Below are 27,486 nucleotides of genomic sequence, written 5' to 3'. Positions count from 1 at the left end.
TATTTAGAACTCCGTTAGAACCGACGTTCATCGCCGACGCGTCCATCCCGTGGGCTAACAGCGATGGTTCGAATGAAAACGAACGGCTACCGGAGAACCACTGGTCTGGTACGTGCCGCGATAACGCAGACGGGATCCTGAGGGATGGCCTCTCGAGCAGCAGTTATCAAAACAGCGACCGCATAAGGTGTTCGTCGAGCTGAACGACGGGGGGAGAAATGAAAATGCGACGGGACAGGGGTTATACGTAGAAGGTGCATATGATAGACGACGGTGTTAAGCAATATCCCATGCACATAAGCGGTTACGCGCGTGGAACCGGTTCCCCCGAGTGGTTACAGTTGAAAGGCTAGTTCCGAACGGACGAAACGGGCGCGAGGTGAAAGTAGAATGATAAAAGAAAAATCGGTAGCTCGCGGGACGAGAATCATCCGCTCGGCTCTGTCCAGGGTGTGAGCACGTGTAACGTGGCCCGGGTAAGAAGATGCGTGCGTCGTCCGATCGTAATCTCGCGAGTGGTATTCGTCGTTCGGTACGCAGGGCTGTTGGCTAACCTAATTCAAGTGGGACTGCCGTTCTGCATCGCACGGCCGCGCGTCCGCCGTGAATGTAACCACGGAGAATAAACACGTATCGCACGCCGTGCGTAATCGTCGCCGCGCGCTATCGCGTCTGGTGTAGACGCGGACAATAAATAAAGGGTGGACGAGCGGTGGTCAGCGGAGTTCGCTAGACGAGTTGTTTACAATGGCTGTGCTTAACAAGTGGGAGAACGCCTGCAGACTGTGCTCGGAGGAGAGAAACGAGATGCTGTCGATCTTCGGTAACGAGGGTATACAGCGGAAAGTGGCGCAGAAGCTGCGCGCCTGTCTGCCTGTTTTAGTGTACAAAACCGATCCACTGCCAAAGCAAATATGTCAGTTCTGTGCCGCGAGGTTGGACGACGTTTACGAGTTTAGGGAGTACTGTCTGAGCGTTTACAAGAGTATGCACTTGAAGCTGTTGGCCTACAAGAACGTTGAGTCGGTCCAGATTTACCTGGAGGCGATGAGAAATTCTCCGGACCCTTGTCAGGTATTCAGTTTGCAGATAGTCGAGATCAGGAAGTTTGATTCGTCTTGTATTTTGTGTTCGATTGTGCGGTATGGAAAATTTTCAGGCTCAACTGTGGAGAGAAAAGGCTAGAGCTCCGCCGCCTTTGGTACCTTTGCCAGTAACACTGCCAGTCGAAAGTCCGTCGACACAGATGGACGTTAGTCAAGATCATCAGAATAGCTGTATCGAATCGTTACCTGAATTACCATGCGAAGTAGAGATCAAAGAAATGACCGTGGAGCCAATGTTAGGGGCAGGCGTCAATGTATACGATTCATCTAGTAGAAATAGTATAAGAAACGAGATTTTCCGAAAGTCAGATCTAGTGGTAGAATTGCAAGAAGAGAGCGATGATTCGAGGCAAGAAACACAGGTAAAGAAGGAAGAAAAGAGGACAAGTATTTTAGAACAAGTACTAATGGGTAGTTTGACAATGAATGACAGGAACGATTTAAGTTCAGATACAAAGCTATCTTCTGAATGGTGGTGTACTCCTTGCAATAGTTACTATAAGTAAGTTTCTGCTAGCCACACAGTATATGTTATTTCCAACAACCTTCTAAATTGGTAGATATTCATTTGCAGAACAAAGGAAAGTTTAATGAAACATATGCAGTTGGACTGTCCAAGAAAGTATAACTGTAGGAAATGTTCAGCATGCTTTGAACTGGTAGAAGAGTTGGCCAAACACGAAGCTACTAACCATTTGAAAGTAACGCTAGACTTTGATAGAAGCGTACTAGATTGTGACCAATGTGATAGGCAATTTGTCAGCTGGGAAATGTTAAAGAAACATAGACTACGTGATCATTTGACTGAGACGAATGAAACTGGGACCAATACGTGGTGCTCTTTATGCAATAGGTTGTAATGCACTTTCCGTTCGTAGCTATTTATTTTTGTTGCTACAATTCTGATTCTTTTGGAATTTTCTTTATCGTACCCATACTTCTTTGTAGATTTTTGCCAAATATAGAAGCCTATAAAAATCACACTCAGTTACACGAAATTAGTAATTATACGCCGACGAAAGCGTTACAAATACCAGAGCAACAGTCGATCACGATTATTAAAAGTGAGGAACCGCCGAAAGAAGTGAAGAAGGAACATTTTGTGGAAGCTACTAAATCACTTACATGTCCCACTTGCGGAAAAGTAAATAATTTGATGTGTAATTTCTAAATTTCTAATGTGTTTTAATAATTATATTTATTTTTCTACAGACATGCACACAACAAAGTGCGTTATCGAATCATATGCGTACTCATGAACCAAAAAGACACAAATGTGATATATGCGGACGATCTTTTGGACTTTTTATACGTTTAGCAGCGCATAGAATGAGTGAACATAGTCAACAACCGACAATGTCGCCTGTTATGGCTAGCGTGGAACAAGAAGAAGCCTTGAACGCTGAAAGGGAAGCTAGAGAGGCAAGGGAAGCTAGAACTCGGGTAGCAAGAAACAGAACATATTCAGAGGTTCAACTAGAAGTTCCTTCATCTGCGTATTACTTGAAGAAAACGATAGATTGAAATTATAAAAATAAAATCATAATATTGTAACTTGCAGATGATAGAAAGGGAAGATATTCCTAATCACGAAGAACCACCTTTGAAAAGAAGTGTTCCGTTGAATACCAATGCATTTAAAAATGTGGCAAGATGTGGTATTTGTTTAACGTGGTTCAGCGATCACACAACAATGTTAACGCATTTACAGACACATTCGGATAATTACACTTGTAAAAATTTCACTTGTCATATCTGTAAAAAATCATTTAAGGAAAAATGGCAATTGTTTAGGCACGAAGTACGGGTTCATTATTTTTTATACGTATATTTCTATTCCGAAAACTTTTGATATTAACGCTCTTTTATCGTAACGTTAGGTGTCTCACAAACGAAATGAATCAGCATCAATTTTCGTGTGCACAGTATGCAACAAGTCGTTTGCAGACAAAAACGCGTACAAAATGCATCAGAAAACGCACATCGTTGACAAAACATATCACTGCTCGAAATGTAACAAGATATTCTTCAAAGAAGTATCGTTGTTAACACATCAATGTACAGCGGAAGCTGTACTTGGCAAAAAAGGGGTCTCCTCAAAAACTTCGCAAAAGTCTGGATCGTTGAGTAATAGTAAAAGGTATAAATGTTCCAAATGCAACGCGTCTTTCAATAGTTTTCAATCGAAGAACTCTCATATGAGAGTACATACGGAAACTTCGCACACAACAGTAAGTAAATTATAACATGGGCGAATTATTTTGATTAGTTTCCAAATTATTGACATATTAAGAGCTTTCTTTCTTTGTTATAATGTAGGTACGAAAACAAGATCGGTTGGAGGAATCGGAAGAAGAAGCTATGCCAAAATTAATTCCAGAAACGACGTTGGAATATCCAATGCCTCCTATCGAACCGAAAGTAGAAATAAATGAAGAAAGTGCACCACCTCCTGTTAAACGAACCCTAATAAAAACAACTGGCGGGTGAGATTTATAATGCATATATAATACTCCCTTAACATTAAGATTTACAGGCTTGAAACTTAAGATACCAATATTCATTCTTGTTTTTAGGTATCGATGCGGCGTATGTCAATCACCATTTGTTTTACGGGAATTAGCTGTTGCACATTTAAGATCCGCACACCCTCTAATGCCGTATCAATGTCCTTACTGTAAAAAACGTTTCACCACGCAATATACGTTCACTCATCATATTAAAACCGATCATCCTGACGAACACGAGAATTGAAATTTGTACAAGTTAACCAATTAGCTCCGATATGCCAAACATTGGTTCTCATACCATAAACTTATGCCTTTAAGAATGGGGTAACTTTTGTTTATGTATTATTATGATAAGATATATAATTATATGTATATATATACATATATATATATATATTAACAGTTATCGGTTTTACGCTGAAGCTGTATTATTTGATAATCTAGCACACACTAGTTCCTGAACAAAATAATTGGCCTTAAATAATAAAAGTTTTGTAGTTCTGCTTCGTGAAAAACGGACAAAAAATATATATATATGATATTATTCATAAATAAATATAGATTGTGTTGAATGAAATATAGTTTTTAATATTGGATAAATATCATTTATTATAATAGGAGACTGGAATACAACTAGTACTTACACTGAACGTGCCTGTTTAAGTACTGTATCATAGTGCTATTACGAATTATTAGTCAAACTGATTTACAAATGCCGAAGAGACGTAATATCGTGTTAGATATTTGTATGTGTCGTTAGCGATAGTTTTTGCGGAGTTGTATAGAAGTGTTATCTGTTTGTATTATTCGTTAGCGTTGACAAACATTCCTCCCTTTTTTTTTATAAGGGAATTCTGGAAATTTTATAGAAGGGTCTTTTGTACCTTTTTTTTGTACCAATTAATTTTACTTCTTGGGCTAATATATACATGTATACAATCTGAGAATTAAGCACGAACGAGTGAATCTACCGTTACTGCAAATTATCATCATTATTTTATTTTATATATAGAGTATTTACAATAAAATTATTACCAAGAGAAAGCTTTGTACGCTTATTGAATAAATTTTTGTTATAGAACAGTCCTTTGTTACCAATTTAAATGCAATATTACCTTCTTTTACCGAGCAAAATCATCAGCTTTGTTTCAGCACATGTTATTGTTTATAAATTTTGTAAATTTGTAAACTAATAGAGGTAAAAGGTAGTACACAATCGTACTGCTAGATAGCACTGCTAGTTCTTTGCATTCATCGTACGTCATATACATACGTGAAATAATTTAACTGAACATTTTTAATGAATCATATTTTTCTTTGATAAATGATAAATTTATCGACAGTAAACATTACCACGAAATACTATAATTATCCTTTTTTGAATAGCCCAACGTAAGTGCTTTGTTTTATAAGCGTCTTCAATGTCTGACTATATCGACCATTCACTACTGCAAGTCGTATGCTTATAAGTGGCTTTTACTACTTGCCCGACTATAATTGTCAGTCCGGATATGCATCCACATTGTCTATTTAAGATTCTACACTGTATCTTGCAAAGTAGTTTTACAAGAATTGCATAGGAAACTATATTTCATCATTGGTATTAAAATTCATTGAAACTGTTATATAATTTTGAACCGCTCGATTAACAAAGGTAACCGAAACAGTATAAGATGTATAATAATTGTTCAAAATTGGATGCAACTTTTTTCATCGACGAAGTCAAAGATAATAAATTGAAACTCCTAGATGAAATAGATCTGATGACAAAATTTCAACCATTGAACCCTTAAATGTAATCCATTGATCATCGATTTCCGAGGCAATTAAGTTTTTAAACGTGAAATGATATAAGGTGTAAGTAATGTTTCTAATACTATGTGAAAGTAATGATAAAAACGATTGGAATACCTTGATACCGAAAATTGGCTTTGGTATTGGTGGGGTACGGTGGTGAACGACGGTTGGACGTAAAGCGCATGGAAAAACCAGAGGGGGCAGATCTGCCGCATAGCCGACGGAAACTCGTCTGATCCTCATCAGACGCGACGCGTCCGCGATCACGTACGGTGCACTGCGCGAGAAACCAGAAGGTTCGTACACGTTCGTTCAGTCATTTCGGACGTGAGACAGGGAGAGAAAGAGACAGACGGGCAGACAGAAAGATCTGTCGTCGATCGAGCACTGCCATCATATAAATTCCCTTCGCTGGTCCTCGAGTTAAACTTCTGTTACTGGTCTATTCTCGAGGTGGATCCACCTTACAGAAACTGAAAGCGATTACGTAGTCAGATCTGCCGCATGTGAACTTTCCATGCAGCGAGGGTGGAGGCAACACGTCCGAAGTGACTGACTGCAACGTGATTCGCTGAAACACATGGTCCGGTGATCGTGATCATGATTGCAAACCGTCTCGCGCCCATCGTCACCCTCGTCCTCGTGGTTCTGCTGTCGACTATCCATCACGGTGAGTGTAATCTTTCGCGCCTTTCTATTTTCCGCTTCTTCTATCGATTTTAGCTACGCTGAAACGATCGTCTCCAATTAATCGATGTACGACGCGTAGAGATTCATATGGGTGAATCTGCGATTGCGTGATTATCATAGAAAAGTAAAGTACAAAGGGAACATATCGTTCTACCTAGGCACTATAACAAACGATTGAATTACCGATCGATTTGTAGGACTTCTTCGTCTTCTCTCGTGATTTTTCTATCAAACGAGCACACGCGAGCGTGCATACCTGAAAAGTATAAGATTGTCATTACTGTCAGTCGTCAATTATCCTTCAGCTATTTCCGTGAGATGTAATGTTTCAGCGGAAAGAAATTAGATAAGAAACTTTCAGTACAAAATCGATCTTCCTTCTCAAAATGTTTCATCATCTCTGTACCGTATATTCTTTTACAACTTTTTATAAAGTATACTAAAAGAACTAGAACTTTTAGCGTTTGATAGAGATTCAAAGAGGAACCAAACGAAAACGAATTTGTAAAAAGAGCTGCGTACACAGATCGCAGCGCAATGCGGTACCGACACTGATAAGTCAATTCGTATCCGTAGCAAGCGGAAATGATTTTATGCGCCATTACTTCCTACGCGGTAATGACGAATCGTAGAGTCTTCCAAAACATTCAGCATTTGTCCCAAGAAGGGAAATTCGCGCGTACCTACGAGAAAGATATCGAATTAGAGACGATATTGATTTCGGCGTTACATAAAAGGTGCGATCGAGCTTTCGTAGACCGCAGTCCTTGCAACTTTTCAGTCACGGTTCTCCTCTATCAGCTGGATATTATCTTTCCTACCATCGTATCGATACGAACTGTTCGAACTTGGTAACTTCGTCCTTCGCACTGTAGATCGATAACTCAATACGTTATATCATGGAACACGGGTACACAGCATTAATGCAAGCAAAGGTAATTAGCAGAAGGCAAGATAGTACGTTGGTTCCCGTCTCGGAGAGGATTACCGTGTTCCAGATGTTCGTCAGGGAACTCGTACAATAGTAGCACTTGTGGCACTTCCTTAATGTTTGCCTGGAACCAAGTATGTACTCAATTTTTGAATTGAATGTCATTATGAACGTAAATCGCGCATAAACGAAACGGGTCACCGGAAGTTGGGGGTACGATTTCGCGCGGGAAGAAATCAATTCGGATCAAAATTGTAGAGGAGCAAGTTTCTCACAAAAGAAGAGATATGTTAATATTGAATGGAAACCTTGTGAATGCGTGTTCGATGACCGGAACTAATCTTTTTTGACGAAAAAACATAATCTTCCGCTCTTTAAATTGATTTAATAGTAAGCGTAGAAATAGTCGAAGCAAAAATGACTGAATTTAGTTTGTAAACTAGGTGCATTTCTAGGAATGAGAGAAATAGCTCTTACAGAGGTCGTTCCATTAAAGAGAACAACTTTCGCAAAAGTTTAAAGCGTTGCGGCAGTACGATACAAACGTATCGACTTTTCGTAAGAAGTAGCTATTTCTATGACCCCTTAATGGATAGCCTCCAACGTTTAATGGATAATTGCTACTGCTTGTAATCATAAAAACGACGAAAAAATATCGTACATAACGATAAAACAATTTTAAGTGCGAAAACACTTTGATACAGAAACTTTAACGTAGATGGAACAATTCACCGATAAATCGTACCGATAGGCGGAGGAAAAACATTTGAAGAATCTTCTCAAAAAATAAGCTAAACAAATGCAATGTTTGAAAATGTGAATTTCGGAAATATCATAAGAGATGCGTTGCTGCGTGCAGTTCGCTTGAAACGTTAGGCGGTGACCTTAAAGAAACGAGACCACGTCTGATTGAACTTAAAGCTATGAGCTGAATAGAAGAATTACAATTGTTTCAAACTGTAAAATAGAAAAATGACCGGCAGCCTTTCTTTTAGCAATTGTTGCTTTCTTTTTCTCCTTTTTTTTAAATAACTGATATTTCTGTCTGCGAGCTAGTGGAATTTGTTAAAATTTAGAATTTTTGGTTCATAGAACCTGGCCCCCGCGAGGGTTATCGAGCGACCCACTTTCTCCCCTCCCTCCCGTCGCATTCTCTCACACTCTCCTTCTCCGAATTCTATTCTTCCTGCACCGCGTGGTACCGTGACCAAGGGGATGTTTCTCGCGCTAACCTTGTCTTGTTGACGAATTTTTTATAAAATTTGCATTGTCCTGTCGTATTCGTGTAAACTGTGCACCATCGCGCGTTGTTTGCTCTCTTAACAAGCTGGACAATTCACGTCTAAATGAGCTGGACAAGAACAACTACCTCCAAATGCTTGCAGATAGTTTAACAGAGCATCCATTGACAATCTTAGTCTGCTATTTCTTTTTACCTGAAACTATTTGAGATAGTATCATCTAACTCAAAGCGATCGATCTGATTATTAGTTTTAAACAATGCTACCGCGTTTTTTCGTAATGAAATTTTTACGCACACACCTTTGTTATGAGTATCCCTTCAATCGTGCTAAATAACATAACAAAAAAGGATCATTTTAGCGACACAAAGATCCCTCGGATAGGAAGTCCATTAGGAGCGTAAATCGCTAAAGCTTGCAATCGTGGGTTAGCCATTGCCTCCGTCGTCGTTCCTTCTCATTTCTTCTTATCGGAAATATTTTTATGTCAACGAGGAGGAGACACATCCCGAGACCGTTCCCTTCGCTTCAGTTGCTGTCGATTACATAAGGATCCGCAATGTCACAGCGCTTGTTGGTACCTCTCGCGATTCACCCCTACCGGTCTGCCCCGGCCGCCCTGTCCTATTTACCGCTGATCGAACGTCTCGTGTGGTTTCAAATGTCATTGAAGAGGCTCCGCTGCATACACACTTCTGATCAATGTTTTCACACCACGCGCGGGCTAGCCGAAGCGGTACAAAAACTTCTAAACTTGTCAGCACCACGTCACTTCGACTAGCCCCCCTTTAATCGGGAATACCCACCTAAGGACTGTTTTCTCGTGACCAGGGTGCAATCGACTGTGCGCATCAAGCTAATTTCATGCTTGGATGAGTTCCAGTGGATGTATAAAATTTCACGAAAAACGATCGAGCTTGTTTGTTACAAAGTCGTGATATAGTGTTCGATAAAAATCGGGAGATGTATTCCGATGATTGTAAATTGGATTGCGTCTTTGGAAAGTGGTCTCGATTACTGCAAATAAATTAGGAGCATTGTAATGTTAGATAATAATGAGAAAATGGATATTCAAGTGGACGCACGCATAGAGCATGCAGAAAATAAAAATTCTTTATTGCCGTAATCTCCTTAAATTATTTATCGTTGAAAGGATTACCGGCTAGGTAGGATGAAAAAGGAGTTTTGTATTTTTAATACCATTTGAAGAGCTTGTAAAATGCTGCAGGATAGCCAGCGAAATGCCCTGCAGAATTTGCTCAAGGTCAGGGTGCCGAGCCGTCTCATCTATATTTTCAAGCGCGCTCCGAGTGAACTGAAGCGGACAAGCCAACGAGAGAACAGGAAATTTGGTCTATGTAAAATTTCCTCGGATCTATATAAATAACCGAACATTATTTTACTGAATAGGATTCGTCATTATTTCTCTATCACCGAATTCTGCTACAAAATTTTTAAATAATTTTAAAGAACGTAATACAAACTTGACTTAAACACTACAAATGTTTGTTGTAAATTAATAATATTTATGCAGTAATATCTAATATTATTCCTTGCATAAACATCCGCAGAGTATTCATTAGAGTTCAAGGCTTCGATTTTTCGGAAACGCTATTTAGTTCTTCGTCGGTAAAGGTCGCAATGAAAACGTGGATAAATTTTGTATACCGTGCAGTAGAGTGAGCGAAACGTGCGTCTCCATCGACGGACCTATTTTCCTATGAGTGTATCAGTAGGTCATCGCGCGCATTGGTCGGGGTCTTCCTGCTCGATATCAGCTGGTGCTGTAGCCGGACTCGTTGGGAGGGTGAATGGGGTTGCGTTGTGACGTCATAACGCGGCAGGGCCGTAGCCAATCGCCGACACTTCGGTACAAACCGAGCGTGAAACGAACTCTCGAATTTCAAATAGAATGAACCCCTCTGAAAGAAATTAACCTTTCTCGAGCTATCCACGGATATATCTCCTAATGGAAAAAAGCTTAACAAGCTATTAACTGCAATGTATCCGCAATTATCATTTCTCATCAGTAAAACGGGTTAAATGTTCGTTCTGATTCTAATAAAATTACAGCACAATCTACAATTACAACGATCGAACATTAATTAAAACATCCGTATATTATTTCATATCGTAATTGTTTATCGCGTTACATATTGTACTCGATAATCTATGTAGATTAAAAACAATTCATGCAACTATTGTGCATGTTTATCTGCATGTTGAAACTTTTAGCAAACGCTGGCAGATTAATTGCACACGTGAAACGAGTACCTGCACATTAGTGGCCCAGTTTTGAGTAAACTGCAACATGCGATAAGGGTAGGTGCACAAGAAGCCACAACTTATAATATGGACTCAGCGCTTCTTCTAAGTCCTGACCTACCCTATTCTAATCGATAGAATAGCCTGACATTTTAGCGTTTCTTGATATCAGCGAAACAGTTTCTCGTAAACTAGACAACGGTTAGCCCTAAAACCATATTTCGCCTTTCAATTATTACGAAAACTAGACGTATTGCTACATGATATTTTAACAAGATATTTTCAAAATATAATTGGTGTTTTCAGGAGAAGCAATAATATGCTACCAATGCAACAGCGAATACGATCCAAGGTGCGGCGATCCATTCGATCCGTTCAGTCTTGGAACCGTGAATTGCAGCTTCCAACCACGTTTGGAACATCTGAGCACCCTGGAGCCCATGATCTGTCGAAAGATCAGTCAAAGAGGTAACATCTGATAACATTAGCGTTCGCAAAAATAACACTTTAAATTTTTTGCGTAAGACTTACGCATTAAGAGCTACGTTACGTAATTGGACATTAAAATTGATTATTATGCATTGGCATTCATTACCAACGATGGGTAAACGATACGCTGCATTGATGTAAACCTGAGATCCAAAAACTTGATAGTATAATAGAAAAATAGTCGAATTAGAAGCTACGGGTGTAATATCATCTTCAAAATTGCGGTACCATTAAACAAAATGTATGTACATTAAGCCAGACATAATTTTCTCAAATGGTGCTTACATAATCTTTCCGCAAGTTCTACCACCTTTTCTCCGGGAGTGTGCGCACATGATTTAGGTTGAACGGTGCCATCTGTGTCCTGAGCGCAGGACTCCAGCTAAGTTCCGGGTAAAAGTTCGAAATTTCAAACTTAACATACGAATTCCTGACAGCATTTCAATAATTATCCGGCTTCGCAAAACCGCTCAGCTTTGAACTTATTCCATGATCAAGAGGTGAAAGGTCCTTGGTACCTAACGTTATTGTGACTTTAATCAATTTCCAGTGTACGGGAAATCCAGGGTTGTCAGAGGTTGTGGATACATTACGGACGAGAAAGACAATGCCGACTGCCTGAAGAGATCAGGCACACACGACGTTCAGGCGTTATACTGCTCATGCACCGGTAATCTATGCAACTCGGCTGAAAGCCACACGCCGTCCTTCTTACTGCCGTTAACGTCTCTGTTGACGGTCGTCCTGGCTGTGCCGAGTTTACTCCTTTCGTACCCATACGCAATACAACCCGTCTTTACGTCGCCGCACTTCTCCATAGCCTAAAAGAGCCCCTTCAGCCACCAGCGGACAAAAGAAAAACTTAACGCCTAAAAACCGAATGATCGAATCAACGATTCAATAGTAAACACCGTTCGAACTCGTTGCAACTCGTTTTCGTCCGATTTCCGGCTCGTTCGCGATCGAAGCGCCACGTGTACAAGTTAGGATTAGCGGTCGATGTAAACCTCGTCGGTTCTCAATTGACCGATCGATCAATCGAACATCGAAGAGAAATTTAAATTTTTGAACCGAGACTTTGCCGCTGCACAGATTCCTTTCGAATTGTGAATTTGACATTTTTTTAACGCGCGAATAATTCCTGACGAGACGGGATACGGGAATTGAGATTGTCAACGAGTTGGATGTACATGTTACGGCTACTGTCATTGTTATTTCTAAAGAGACGCTTGATCGGGAGCGCGACACACGTATAGAAATATTTCACCGTTCCGGGATCGGACGATTCGCAAGGGTAGTCAAATTACAAGATAGGTAGTTCTAACGGTGATACAAACTGCCAGATACGCGTGAGCGTACTTCAGTAGTACACTTCAAAAAGATTAAAACGAAAATAAAAAAAAATTAAAAGGAAAAAGAAGGGAATGACACACACACACGGCCTCCGCGCGTGAAACCACCGGGCGTCTCTCGCATAAGCGTAAAAAGTAAAGAAAGAGAAGAGGGAGAGAACTAATTGCAATACGAGAAGAGAAGTAAACCTCACAGAATACATATATAATATATATAAATATATATAAAGTAGCGATACCGCGATACGTTCGCGCTTCGTACGCTACTGCTGAACAGATGAAACAAATAAAGAAAGAGTATATATATACAAATATATATTATATTTTACTGGAAGGAAGCAGAAATGGAATTGCACGCGAGGAGGATATTACAGCTTATTTTTAGAAAAGTAACATCGGGTTGCTCTCGTGAATGTTCGGTGTCGTATACCAAAAATTTCCAGCCCCATAATGCACGCGGGAATTTAAAAGCTGAATGGAGAAAAGGATAATAAGAAGTTATAGTGTGGGAACATATCGTCGGCTAATAACTTATCCCGCGACTTCGTTTGAACGAAGGCGAAAACAATGATATAATATCCGACATTCCGATTGCGATCCGTGTTTCGCTGATTTTTGCAATAAAACGCTGTGTACACGATAGACGGTAACGGAGGCTCGCAGAAAGGCAGAACAAAAGATACGTTGACGTGTGCGTGTGCGCGTGTATGGCGAGACCGCGTGTCATGCGTGTGTGGCGCGCGGCTGCGTGTATGTGTGCGTGCATACGTGATACGCGATGAAAGAAACGCTAAAACATTATTACGAGACATACGTATATATAGTTCGATTTAAGAAATGAAACGTTGCTACTTCTTCAACCGTAGCCGACAAATGAAAAAAAAAAATTAAAAAAGAAAAACAGTAAATTAAAGATGAAGAGAACATGAGCAGAGAAAACGAAAAAAAAGCCGAAAGTCGTATAACGGAAACTGTAACGAAGATGTAGAAACACTATCGTCGATGGAGAAAGTAGAGGGTAAAGTAGAACGCTTATTGAAACAAACAAATGAAAAAAATAAATAAAGAACAAACACACATGTCTCACCGCAGTACCTAATTAATCGCCGCTGCCGCTGTTGTCACCATGTCATGTCGTCGCCATTGTTACACTATTAAATTACGGTCGCTAATACTACTACCACTGTCAGTACCACGGTTACTAACTGCTACTACTAACTAATGTTACTAAAATAATCGACATCACCATCATGGGTCATCGTTAGTATCGTTACGTATTATTGTTATTATGATTCATCTTTTTCTCGGTATTACCGATTAATGACAAAGCCAGAAAACGGACGATCTCAATAGAAGGGGCAACGAAACGTTGGCAGACAGTTTTTACATCTTAAGAGACAAGAGAGTGACCATTGAAGGGCAACGATGGGCGCTGAATAATTTCAATTCAGTTCGGTCTGCGGATGAGGTCAAGCGGAGAGTTAACTCGCATTCTTTTGATACGCATTCAGTTGAAAGTTGCACACTTGTCTCGCAGCTTTTTTGAAGAGAGCGACTTCCGCTGGAAAGCATAAATTCCGTGCCCCCATGTTGGGCTTTACTTCTTTTTCTCACACACCGAACGTAGCATTTAACGAGAATGTACGTATCCGTTCAAATGCGAAGACCTGGAGCATCTAAAGGAAAGCAAAAAGGAAAAAACGTGGATAATCGAACAAAGGCAATATTGATAATTAAAGATAGTTTTAGTACATTTCGTTATGTTCCGCTCAATTGCATAGTTTAGTCGATCGGCTGGCTACATTAGAAAGGAGAAAAGTTAATTGTATCCCAATTAAGATACCTAGCGAAGTTTTATGAGCATGACTTCCCTATTTTTGCTTATGATTCGAACATAAATGTGATATAAAAAAGAACAAACGTAACGAAATACTTGTTTATCTGTACGTAACATTCCAGAGTCCGATTCGAGAAATTAGAACTTTGTCTCGAATTACTCTAACTTAGTGCATACTCGTGCGTGACTTAAATAAAATTAGTTTACCAGGTGGAAAACGGCGATAGTTGCAATAAACGAAGAAATACTACATCTGCATGCGTCTATAGAGACGAATCTCGATGAAATCCTTGTCGCCATCCCTCCTTAAATGTATCGCGATCAACGATGATCATAGAAACTGTGACGTCTCTGAAAAAATAAAGATAAACATCAGTGATACGTTTCCCTCAATGTTCTTCTTCCTTCTAGCGCGTCTAACGTCGAGCGGAATGTAACGAAACTGTTCCATGGAGCAACTATTTTCTCCAAAAAGCGATTAATCAACTTCATACATATCATCCGCCCATAATCACCCGCCATACTTAATTACTTCGAAATAAAACTACTGGCAACACTGCCCTCTATTCAAGCATATCGAAAAAGTGAGGAAAAGAGGAAGAGAAAAAAAGTGAAAGAGAAAAGAGAGCGGGAAAATATTGCATTTAAATGATGCCATCGATCTGCATACATATTTTGCATTACAGCGTATTTAAATACATGTTTAATTAATTGCGCCCGGTATCAAGAGAATGTTTGTGTCATATTTGTTCGTTTTATTGTAATGTCTATCGTTGTGTCCTATTAATGTTGCATTGTACACATCGATCACTATGTACAGATAATATTCTGCCAATAAAGTGTTGGATGGTTATCAAAAAGAAAAAAAAGCAAAGAGACCGAATCAAAATTATAGTTCATATATACGTATATCGAAAACCTTACAAGTTAGTTTATTATTTGATGATTTTGAAGTTAATGGACAGAAAATAATAAACAGTATTCCTTTCCGCGATGTATCATTGACTCATATGACCTTCATTTACTTGCATACAATTAATCTGGTAAGGCAAGAAATGTTTTATCACGTAATACATCCGATCGTAAATGATTGTGTATTCATCAAACATGTACCTTAATGAATCTGTTGACAAAAAGAAGGTAAGGAATAAATCATACTGCTAGAAAATGCAACGCAGAACACATTATATTTCTCCACATAGAGAAGTTTAATCTAAAGTTAATATGCGCGTTAAGTATAGAAAAATCTTAAATGCTATCCTAAGTAATTTCTTATGTAATATTCTCTACATACTAATATATAAAAAGTAAAGGTTTCGCATACCGGAAAATAGCACCATATACATACATAGAACAGATCGATTACAGAATTAGAAGGAACGTTAGTTACGTATCATTTAAATAAAAAATATTATTGACGTTGTGTGCATTAAACTTTCTTTTTTTTCAATTAAAAAAGTTCTGTATAAAAGTTTCTGCAATTTAACAATAAAAAAAATACCTACGCTTGTTTACATTTATACGTAATATGCGTCTTTCTTATTTTTCGTTTTCAATTAGTATTCAGAAGGCACCAAGGTCTTTTCGATAGCTGGCCGGAAGACATGAAAGCACTCGAACAGCATGTCAATCAATTCATCTGTATAATTACAACGTGTCCGTCTTCAGTACGAATGTATAAAATTATCAATCAAAAGACTAATCTATTTCCTACTTTCTTGCTGGTATCATTGCTGCATATAAATGCGTGAACGACAGTGTGAAAGCATTGGCTTTAATACTGTGGTGTTTCGTATTACACTTAGTGTAGTAAACTTAATCAATTACCTAAAATAAAATTATCATGTTTGATGTCATCTGATAATTAGCCAATATTTTTTAGTAACGATCATATACAAAGTGGACAACGTAATTTGGCCATCTTAATTATCTCACTCGTTTTCAATGATACAAATAATTGCTCCAAATAAAAATTGAACTGCTGAAATAATCCTAAACATAGAATAATGTGCAAGTACCCCACAATATTGACTTTAAAATATCCTCTAATAAATAAGAGTTTTTTGGAAAATGTAGCTTAATAATTTTTTGTAGAAAATGACGAGCTGCATAGACGAATGCATTATAAAAAAATATATAATTCTTTTCAATTATGAACAGCTGCTTTCATCAAATTACATAACCAACGAAAGTATTCAACATTTATCTGAAACAATTTCTGATCACATTATGATGTTCATCTTATATAAGTGATAAATGTGATTCACGTTAAAAAAGAATAAGTATCTGAATTACCGTATTCGAAAAAGTACTAAGAGAAGAAATAAAATTTTCTTCGTACTAATGCTATGATTCCATTATAGTCGACTAGAAGTTCTTGAATTTATGAAAGTTTTAATCAGAAATTAGCATCTCCACAATATGTACGTCACGTCAGCAAGTAACAAAATTTACATTAAAAATTCTATTATCTGAATATGGTTTATCAATCGAAGGGCATTAATTAATAGCACTTAGAGTCGTACTCAAATATCATAAGTTAGAACAGCCGGGTTATTATCTGAGGTAAGCGTACGTCGTCGAGTTTGTTTCGAATGTTTAGGGCGTGTTGAATGTTCGAGAATGCTAAGTATCCGAAAATATGACTATATCAGCTGATTTTTCCTCTTCCGCTGATACAAATGGAGTGACTACTTGCATGTTCACTGATATATACAAAGGATAAGTAAGTTGTTTATCTAAGGACATCACCTGCTTCTAAAATGTAAAATCAATTTTATTAGTGATTTTTATAATTCATTTTCGTAAAAAAAATTTATCAATATTACTTACTTCTTCATTTTTATGAAGCGATAACCTAAGCATACCGGAACTTTGAATATGCTTCACTTGGCGCTGTTCATCCAGTGATATTAGACTTACTCTGAAAAGAATATGATCATTTAAATACAATGTAAGTGTTACCAATTTAAGGATTTGAATTTTAATATTGATTGTTACTTTAAAATTATATTGTGCTTGTTATGATAAGCTTTTATGTGGTCTGTATCTAGTCTGTGGTTTCTCTTAATTCTCAAAGTAGTACTATCCAAGCACACCACCAAATCTAGTCCGAAATGAAACGCTGTCCATCTCCAGATATGTTCGCCTACTTTTTCGATACATCTTCCGCAACGGAAACATTCACGTGCAAATTCTTCTTCGCTCATTTGTTTTGGTCTAAAATGGTTTTAAAATATCGTTTTATACATATTTCATTATTTTGCAACATCAAAGTTGTAGAAATGAATTGACTATCACAAATACCTAGGGTAGGACAAATATTGGAGTAGGCTTTTTAAACTGCAAATTCTGCTCGCAAAGCTGGATGTAAAAAGAAGGGAACAAAAAAGAAGGCACATACTCGAAACTCTTTACTGTGTTCATCAATCTAAGCATAGATCAAGGATGCATTTACAAATAATGAAGCTTCCATAACTTACCCTCGATCTTTATTGGCGTCTATTCTTAGTAAATGTAACCATTGTTCCTTGTATGCATTGTGCAACCATTCATGTGGTATTAAATTGTCACTATATAAAATTTTTACATCCTGATCATGTAATAAAAGATATTTCATTCTCAGCGCTTTAAAAGGCGCCGCAAATTCTTTTCCTTCGTCTGTTGTAAGGTATGGTTTCGTCCATTTATGATTTCTAAAATATTCATCAATTTGAAGTGTTTCCTCTTTATTGTGCACATGAACGAATATCCTGAAACACAATGTACAGTCATGTGGAAAACCCTATTCGAAAACTACAATTTTATTAAATGCTTACCATACACGCAACATCATGTATATGCAAAATTCCGTTTGCATGGCAATTAAATCAGGACTGGCAATTAACTCTGCCATCAAATCAGGTGTAATTTCTTTTAAAAAGGTTGGATGCAACCATCCATATCCCAAAAGATTAACTTCCAACCAACGTTTTGCTGCAGTTTTTACTACTGGTACACCGTACGATACTGCAGCATTATAGTATGGAACAACTGTTTTTATGTTTATTGTCTCTACCATAATATCTGTGCACTGATCGATCAGCCCTTGTAATTGGAATAATGTGGAGGTAGCTAAAATCGAAATGACATCTTTTGGCTCTAAACTAACTTCATCCTGATAAAAGGAACCAAAGACTGTCAAAAGAGCTGAAAATATATAAAATTAAAAACAAAATTAATTTTTAATTGACCAAAGTTACAAAATCTTTTAAATGAAATTACTTACAATCCAACGTGATGTTCGGATCAGCAATTTCTATACTGATAACTGTCTCATTCGCCTCTCTCCAAGATCCCGAAAACATACTCGCAAAATATGGACTCTACAAAGACAAAATAATTCGCACATAAATCTGACATAAAATAAGCTTATACATTAGTGTATAATATTCTAAAACAATGATTTTTACCTGACTGATATATACTTTATGTAATCTCCATGCTTTTCCTAACATGAGCACAGTTATATCGCTTCCTTTCTCTTCTTGGAATAATGTTTTGTAAATGTATTGTGCTGTTGTCAGTAATTTCCTTCTGAAAAATAAAAAGGATTATTCATTGGCTGGGATACGTCGCGTCTAGTAATTCTAACGAAAGATAGTTTAAAAGCAATCGACAATACGATGTATTGTTAGATGCTAATCACAAAATTAAAAAGCTATTTTTTCCGATGATGCAAACATCCTTCGACGCCATTCACTCCCGTTAATCGGTATATTGATTAATTACAATCATGAAATAAACGTATATCGAGCAGAAATTCTCGTACTTTTTCGGCGTTTGAAGCGTGCGATCGATATATTCCGATTCAGAATCAAAATCATCCTCTTCGATACACTTTCGTTTACGACCACGGTACACGGAGTGCACTGCACTGTTTGACATCGACGCGATTTTGCTCACGTAATTTCCCATCTTTCAAGCCTCTCTCCCTCTCGTTGTTTTAATGAGCAAGCGAAATTTCCAATTCGATTACAAACAAATCCTCGAGAATAATCCTCGACATTGTTTTCAATGCGGAGAACCGTAGGTTTGCTGCGCGTGTTCAGTTTACAGAGGAAAGTCTGTATGGGTGGCCCCTCTAGAAACCTGCGATGCGCGTATGAGTGTACATAGAACGTGTATATGTTTCGCATGTATATACAATATATAAACATGTGACGTAACAAAAGTTATAAGAAAGCGAGGCTTAAGCAGAGGCAAATTACATTCCATTTGCGGAGAGAATATTGCCCAAGTCTTTTCTTATTGGACGATTCTTTTCGCGCGGGTGAAACGTTGTTGTTGGAAGTTCGTACGTGCAATGCTATTGGAAAATTAAACTTAAAATTTGAAGTATGAAAGTTCGAAAGCGTCTATATAAGTGTTTTCGTTTGTGTCGTACCTATATGAAATATTACTGCTTGTTATGTATGAGCAGTTTGTTGGAGTCTGATACCACGTGTAACCAATGGCTAATGCAAACATAACCAACCAATAGGAAATTACATCGCTAGATAGAGCCACTTTCTATTAGATGCTAGCTATGTCACACAAGGCGCCAGAATCCAAGACCCTCTGCCAAACTAAGTACGTATATACGTGCAATTGTCTTCTGTTTGATGTAAGTGACTCATACAAAAAATCGAGTACCCAAAAGTAACAGTTATGCGCGAAATATATTTTCGAAGAGACATTGCTGTGCATCTATTGAGAGAAGTTACCGTTTTTATGTAAATAGCAATAGATTAGTGAAGTATAACCTCGGGCCAAAGAGGATACCTTCCAACTGATGTAATAAGTATGTTTTATCGATAAGTTATATGGGAAAGCACCGAAACGAGTAAGTCTTTTCTTTACTGGTTAAAGATATATTATATTGATACTTTTGATTTCGCCAAACGTTGGTTTTTTTTTATTGAACACTCTACTTACAAACTCTATGTTTAGATGATTACATTTTATCATTAACTGACGAAGAATTTAACGACGACAAAATATTCGATCCATATTTTGTATTAAATTGTCATTTGGAGGCACTGGTTAATATGTCACCACCACCGGGAAAACCAAAATCTCAAACTTCCAAGAGAAGGTATAGAAGTTACGAAAAAGTGGACAGAACGCTAAGAAAACGACCTAAGCAGGACAGTTTAATAAAACCATTGGTTGACAAAAATGCAGTGGATGTTTTATCTAAATTATTGTGTAAACCAGTTTCTGTGAGAGTTAAAAAATTATCGACATTAGAGTTAAAGACACAGGCAGAATCAAATTTACAGAAGCCTCAAACGGAAAATGCATTGATACAGAAGGAATGTTCCAAACATAGAAAGAGAAGAACGAACAAATTTAATCCATATAGAAAATTACATAAAAATAAAGACAATGATGAAGTTGTACCTCAAAGTGTTCCATTGCATAAGGAAAAAATAAAATGTGAAAATAATAATCAGTCTGTAGAAAATTTGTTAAAAGATCTTAAGCAGCCATATATAAAATTACATAGAATAGATGAAGTAATCAATAAGATAGCACAGTCACTTGTAAAAGTGACCCAAAATAAAGACTATGAGACAATTATACAAACAGAATGTGTAGAAGAAGCTGAGATAAATGATCTTGTAGTAGAACCGACACAATCACTTCCATTAAACTCTGACAAAGATGACCATTCACAAAATCCTAATACTGAGATGACAGTATCTAATTCTCATGTAAATAAGATTACACAGTCAACTGAGGGTATTGAAAATAACAAAAGTGATTGTTGTGACAATGATATCACTTACAAATATATCAAGAAGCGATTTCGAAAAAAACGAAAAATTATGTTATCTTTTTCTGATGGTGATAACAACAGTAATGTTAGTACAAATAATGATGTCCAGAACAAGGTTTTGAAAACAACAAAGGAAATAAAATTAAATTCATCAGAAAACTCAATAGAAAATAACAAAATAATAATTGAAGAAAACAAAGTCATAGAAACATCGTGTACAGATGAAAATCCAATGTTGCAAATGGAAACGTGTAGAGAGTTAAATATCTCTGACAAATTATGTGATTCACAAAATGAAACAGATTCAAATATAAATGAAAATGTAGATGTGTTACAGCAAAGATTAAGCATAATAGAGAATACATCTGATAAATGTGATCATAATGACGATAAAAACGTTAATGTAACTAATGCTATTGAGGAAAATAGTGTGCCTTCAGAATTAAATGTTGCATCTATCACAGATGATAATGCTTTGAGAAAAGTAAAAGATAATTCAGTAGAAATAGAAAAACCAATTGTAAAAAGTCAAGATATCCAAGAACCAATAAAAGAATCATTTACTTTAGACAAAGATTTTGTTCAGAAATATAAACTTTTTAAGGAGTTAAGGGTTCTTTTAGTAAAATTCGATTCTATGAAGAAGGTACATAATAAATATTTAGCCACAGAAGTTGAGAGATTATCAAATTCACATACAAACTCTAATCCTCCAGAGCAACAATCTACAATAAATTCAGATTGTGAGACTTCAAGTAAAACCATACCATCACCCAGCTCTGATAAGTTTTTTCAACAACCAGACAAAAATATTAGGCAAGACAGAAATTTAGATAGTCGGAAAGCTTGTCTCGATTTAACAAGCCGCTTCGAGAATTGTTCGCGCGAATGTTCTAAACACAGTGCTAGTGATAACCCGGAGCACACATTGATCATTTTACGATTTAATTCTGAATCTACATCTGTGTCTTCTTCAGCAAAGCCAACCAACGAAACTCCTGAATTATCATTGAAGTTACCAGAACAACTGGATACTACGTTTCAGGTTGCAAATTCTATGATAAAATCTACCAGCCACGCATCTTCCTTACAGAACAAGGTATCAGAAACTTCGGCACCAGAAGAAAGTTCTACCGAATTGATTACTGAGGATAGGATATCAAAGAAGACAAAAGATGTATCCAAAAGTATTAATCTCAGAATGTTTCTTCCTAATGAAAATGAGAAATTCCTTGCTTTAGAAACAATGGCCCTTATATCTAAAACACCTAAGAAGACAGTAACTATTATGCATCCTAAATCGACTACAAAGAAAAGTAGTCCGACCTATTATTCTTCCATTGTTACACCAGTTAAGTCAAAGAAGCTTGTAGATAAGAAAGACACAAGGATTAGTATTTACAAGTGTATCGTTTGCGATCTTTGCTTTGATGGTTATTCCGATTTGCAGCAACATTTAATTGTACATACCAATAAGCCAAGTAATACCGTGTCGAATCAGTTGGTAGAAGAAAACGCATTACTTGTGGAATCTCAGCAAACGGTGGCCGATTCGTCGAAATCAGATACGTCAGAAATTTCTGATGGGAAAAACGCTGAACAAGTATCGCCAAATAATCAACAAAAAAATAAAGATACTAGACTAAAACGTTCGCCTAAGAAAAGGAGGAAGAAAATCTGCAATTTCAATAAGTCAAATGATTGCACCGTGTGTTTGAAAGTTTTTCAGACACAGGCTGATTTAGCAGCTCATATTTTTTTGCATACGGAGAGTGAATTGCAACAAGCGGCAAGACTCGCTAAAAAAAAACATGATAGCTCGAACGAACAAGTAGAGGAAGAGAGAACCGAGGAAAGTGGTTCTAATGATATGGAGACAGTTGTCGGAAATGAAAAGAGTATTGTGGATGACACGATTAATCTACAAGAACCCGAAAGTACAGTTATAGAACGCACTGCTTCAAGCGATGTAGAAACAGTCTCTTCATCTAAATCAGAGAAAGAGAAGTTAACTAGAATAGAGAATAGCAAGAGATCTTTTACAATATGCGAATGTCACAGCACACCAGGAACCAAAGACAATTGCCTGCAAATTGAGATAGTTCTCCTTTGTCATACCTGCAGGACATTATTCAGAAGTATGGCGTGTTTCGAGACGCATTATCGTCTTCCCAAGTACGTAGTTTGTAAGGAAAATCGTTTGACGAGCGGCAGATCGCCAAATTTATTTTGTACCGCCTGTGGCATGATATTTAGCTTGATTGAGGATGTGCGTCAACATTTGGAAACGCATGCACGTTTTAAAGAAACGTGCACGACAGACTTCCGATGTAATATTTGCAAAATTATATTCCTTGGGATCGGGACGCTTTTCTACATGCACTGGTCGAAGCATGTAAAGCATCCGTTCTGGATGGCCAGCGAACACTCGTTCCCGGCGTATTCCGTGATAAAATCCAAACAAAACGTAATGATTTCGAATGTACCCGCAGAGGATTATATTTCGATTGCAGAATACGTTTGTGTGTTTTGCAAGACGGCTTTCATTATCGAGGACGACTTGAGAAAGCACATCCAAGTATGCGAGGTGTTCAACGAAGCTGAGAATAATGACGCGGCGCAGAGGCAGCAAGGAATCAGAATAACGTGTAGCTTATGCAAGGATACTTTTACCGAGAAGACAGAATTTTACAAACACGTGAGACATAAGCATAAGTTTGGTATCGATCCTCAGTTCACAACTAAAAATCTGACGGCTACAAAAATCGTATACAGTTGCAATGTTTGTATGGGGATAACAAGAAACTTGGATGATTTTGAGGATCATTGGTTAAAGCATTGCATGATCCACATGTTTTTCACGTGCATCCAGTGCAAAATAGGATACCCGGACAGTTTGAACTCGTTTTTGGTACACGCTATGAAGCACAAGAATGTAGCGAAAGATGCGCTGTCCTGCGTAGTAAATTATACAAAAACGAAATACGTCTGTAACGGATGTTGTATTGGTTACGATACTTTACAAGGTTTGACTGAACATATTGTTAGTATCCATAAACAAAATAACGAAGAAGAAAATTCTAAGGATAATCAGGTTACAAATCAAGTAAGCCCTGCATTAGTACCGAACATAAACAATACTTTTGTGTATGTAGAGTTGAAAAATATGGTTGGTGAAAAACAGCCAGAAGCATCTTCTGGGATGGATGTCCAAACAATCGAAGCACCCAAGGAAACTTGTAGAAAAACATCCGATGCAACTAGCGATAAGGAAGAGTTAATCAGGATCCTGGAAGGAAACGAAGACGATTCTGAAAATGAACTAATCATTGATTTAACGAACGAATTGGAAGAACGGAATAGTCCATCAATAGTGGAAGGAAGTAAAGAACAGCAGAATGCAACTAATATTGCATCAAATACGTCTTCCATCGACCAAGCTCGTGTAACGTCGAATAGACTTTCGCGAGATGCCTCGCCTTCCCTTAGTGTAGAATCCCCGATAGTGTCTAAAATTTCCACTTTAACTCTCGAAACGCCTACGAATGATTCACAGAGCTCGCACACACCTTTAAGTAACATTAATAATTACAATGATTCGCTTACCACAGAGGAAGTGGAAGCGAACGAAATTTCAGAACAAACTATTACAAATAATTTAGAGGAAGTACTGAACAATGATACAGTTTCAACTCTGAATCAAGAAGAAGCGACAAATGTAGATGATAATGTATTACCACCAAAGAAGCAGAGTCCATCGAAACCGAAGTGGGGATTAAGGGTAAAAACTCTCGCAGAACTCACAGGATCTGTACAATTATGCAAATGTTGCGGTTCTTCCGTCGTAAGTGCTGATTTAGCGGAGCATATTACGAAGCATAATCCGCCGATCACAGGCGGTAAAGAGTGTAGAATCGTGGAGAAACAGATGTCCACTCAACAGCATACAGAATTTACCTTAGACACGAAGAATATCGATAAACCACCGTTGAGACTTAAATTAATAAAATCTTCGCAAAATTTAAATATACCGTTATTGTCGTCGGGTGGCACGGTGTATCAACGGCCTCTGCACTCTAAACAGCAAGTCGCGCAATCTAGTAACAAAGTAATAAGCAATCAACAGCCAGAGCGAATAAAAACAAATATAGTAAACGTATATCAAATCGCACAGCCGGCCACTTCGCAAAATGTAAAGTCGGCGTACCATAAGAATTTGCCAGCTTGCAACATTATTCGAAGAACCATACGTATACCACGTCCTGTCGGTACTTCCTGCAAAAGGTCACCGAACGCTGCTAATTCACAAGCTGCACAGAAATCGGTACCAACCACCAAAGGGAGCGAGCAATTGTCTTCTTCGACCCGTACGTTGATTTCAAATAACGGTCAATTCAGATACATATGCAAGTATTGCGGTTTCCGTTCAAGAAGCTTAGTAGAATCTTCGAAGCACCAGATACCGGGCACTGAATTCACATGTAAGAAGCTATACGCCAGGCTCACGACTCAGGGGAATCAGAACCCGAAGACCACCAACGTACCAACAGTAGACAATACGAAACAAACAAATTCAAATTACAAACAATACCAGCAAACCGTTGTGTACCAATCGGGAGTCAAACCTATTTATTATCAATATCCTTACCTGAACACCAGCAGCACGAGTAATAACACTCAAATGCTTAAGCAGAACCAACCGTTAATAACTAATCAACCGGTAACTGGAGACTCTTCGTCTTCTTTTTGTTATAACAGTTCAGGTATCTCCAGCGGTGGAATGTCAATTGTAATTAATCAAACTGCGCCTACTGTACAAAATGTACCTACTATAGGAATTGTACAACAACCGCCGCAACAACAAATTTATCCAGCGCAAGTTTACAACGATTCAATTAATGTTATGGATGCCTCGTACATACAGCAACCTCAGGTATACTTATTGGTCCAGCCAGATACGTGTACTTGATTCATCTTTTAACCATTTGTTTGCAGAACTTAGTCGATTTTTCTGGGTCGAATACTGTATATCCAATGACAAGCCAACACTGTGATGTGCTAAATGGAAAGACAACAGTTACAACCTACGAGTTTAGACATCCGACATTTGTATGTGCTTATTGCCCCAAAACGTTTACATCCGAGGATCTATTACAGATGCATATGAACTCTGACCATACTTTTATATGTAATATTTAATCTGCGCTTGTACGATTTCAGCGTTCGCAAAGGCATAAACGATTTCAGAAGTGTGTACGAATTTTAAAATGATTTCTGAATGATATTGAATAAAACGTAGATTATCTCGATAAAATATATATTTAACCTAGATATTTATATTAGAAACATTGTATAAGTATATTAAAATTTTGTACGCTACCGCTCATAAATATCTGGATAACTTGAGCAATCCTAGATGAGAGTAACAAGTAATTGACGACTAGTAACCATATTTATTACTCTCTTCTGAAATCAATAGATTGAAAATGTATTGCCGTAGTGTTTCTGTTACTCTCAGTTTATACATTCCACGCTTTCATTAATTTTGTAAATTTATTTTGTCATGTAATATGCAGTTTACCTGATTCTGTTGCTTGCAATTTTCTAGTGAAATTGCATCTCCATAACCCTTTGCATTCGGCGCCTTCCCGTTAGCAACAGAAAATTTCCATTTCAATAGAAAACTTCAGGGAAACATGCATTTCTTAAAAAGCTGCAATTTGAATAAGTTTATCCTCCGTAATCAGTAATCAATACTGATGTCCCCTCAGAGGGGACTTAGTATAAAGGGTTACAAATAAATAAATGTTTGGATATTTTTGAGCGATAGTAAAACTTGTAGCTTTAATACAAACATGACTTTTTTTCTACTAAATAGATTGTAGTAGTCATTACTGAAAAAAGATTATCCTATTAGTATTTTTATTATATTTTCACCGCTAATAATTCATTAATTTTCAATTACTTCCGAACTCATTATACTCAGATATTACTCAAATATGTATGTACCGCATATTCAAATGATATAACGTAAACATCAGAGCTGTTTTATATTATAACATTTTGTAGCAAGAACTTATTAATCAAATATGATTATACGTTGAATTTACTTGTTTTCTGACTCTCTCTCAAATGCTCACTGATCATTTCGAGGCATTTTACTTCCACACCATATATTTAACGCGAACACAGTTGTCTATAGATTTGTCTTCAGGTCATGGACAGATCTGCAACAGAACTGCAGTTATTTTGTTCATTGAATATATTGCAACATATATATCGTCTATTAGTTATAACAGTGACACAGTTAAGAAATAATAATTTCGCATAAAACGAATTTAACACTTAAATTCCGCTACACCCTTTTCTCAATAATTATGATCATTATACTATTGTAAATATCAATAGTTAAAGAAGAGATCCACAAATTTGTAGTCGCATCACTGTTACCGCAAACGAACGATAT

General features: G+C 37.4%; 5 protein-coding genes and 2 long non-coding RNA genes across 7 annotated transcripts in view; 3 read left to right on the top strand and 4 right to left on the bottom strand.

The window, feature by feature from the left end:
• Nucleotides 1-27,486, bottom strand: part of LOC143425019 (uncharacterized) — a 67,506-nt gene that overhangs the window by 5,016 nt on the left and 35,004 nt on the right. The window lies entirely within an intron of this gene.
• On the top strand, nucleotides 666-3,860 carry LOC143425014 (uncharacterized). The gene is made up of 9 exons (XM_076897455.1): nucleotides 666-1,074; nucleotides 1,160-1,608; nucleotides 1,681-1,959; nucleotides 2,055-2,250; nucleotides 2,319-2,576; nucleotides 2,668-2,907; nucleotides 2,987-3,337; nucleotides 3,426-3,592; nucleotides 3,683-3,860. The coding sequence occupies exons 1-9, from the start codon at nucleotides 748-750 to the stop codon at nucleotides 3,858-3,860; spliced, it is 2,445 nt and encodes an 814-aa protein (XP_076753570.1). The 5' UTR covers nucleotides 666-747.
• On the bottom strand, nucleotides 4,369-5,656 carry LOC143425023 (uncharacterized). Its single transcript, XR_013101999.1, has 2 exons — nucleotides 5,528-5,656; nucleotides 4,369-4,470 (listed from the first exon to the last, which is right to left on the bottom strand). It is a non-coding gene; the product is annotated as an uncharacterized LOC143425023 (long non-coding RNA).
• On the top strand, nucleotides 5,946-15,087 carry LOC143425021 (UPAR/Ly6 domain-containing protein crok). Its single transcript, XM_076897464.1, has 3 exons — nucleotides 5,946-6,083; nucleotides 10,847-11,008; nucleotides 11,580-15,087. The coding sequence occupies exons 1-3, from the start codon at nucleotides 6,014-6,016 to the stop codon at nucleotides 11,852-11,854; spliced, it is 507 nt and encodes a 168-aa protein (XP_076753579.1). The 5' UTR covers nucleotides 5,946-6,013; the 3' UTR covers nucleotides 11,855-15,087.
• Nucleotides 6,082-7,661, bottom strand: LOC143425022 (uncharacterized). The gene is made up of 2 exons (XR_013101998.1): nucleotides 6,943-7,661; nucleotides 6,082-6,786 (listed from the first exon to the last, which is right to left on the bottom strand). It is a non-coding gene; the product is annotated as an uncharacterized LOC143425022 (long non-coding RNA).
• Gcl (germ cell-less) lies at nucleotides 15,387-19,348 on the bottom strand. The gene is made up of 8 exons (XM_076897457.1): nucleotides 19,029-19,348; nucleotides 18,670-18,793; nucleotides 18,486-18,582; nucleotides 18,037-18,406; nucleotides 17,701-17,970; nucleotides 17,219-17,437; nucleotides 17,051-17,141; nucleotides 15,387-16,975 (listed from the first exon to the last, which is right to left on the bottom strand). Exons 1-8 carry the CDS (start codon nucleotides 19,172-19,174, stop codon nucleotides 16,844-16,846), a joined length of 1,449 nt encoding a protein of 482 aa, XP_076753572.1. The 5' UTR covers nucleotides 19,175-19,348; the 3' UTR covers nucleotides 15,387-16,843.
• On the top strand, nucleotides 19,274-26,440 carry LOC143425713 (uncharacterized). The gene is given in 10 exon segments (XM_076898715.1): nucleotides 19,274-19,359; nucleotides 19,432-19,553; nucleotides 19,680-19,702; nucleotides 19,776-19,862; nucleotides 19,930-19,957; nucleotides 20,058-20,141; nucleotides 20,189-25,953; nucleotides 26,016-26,215; nucleotides 26,217-26,269; nucleotides 26,364-26,440. Coding segments are annotated over 10 exon segments (6,525 nt in total).

The sequence above is a fragment of the Xylocopa sonorina genome, chromosome 7 (genome assembly GCF_050948175.1).
Source record: "Xylocopa sonorina isolate GNS202 chromosome 7, iyXylSono1_principal, whole genome shotgun sequence".
NCBI lineage: Eukaryota > Metazoa > Arthropoda > Insecta > Hymenoptera > Apidae > Xylocopa > Xylocopa sonorina.
Note: the sequence above shows the minus strand (reverse complement) of the source record. Positions and strands in the feature narration are given on the sequence as shown.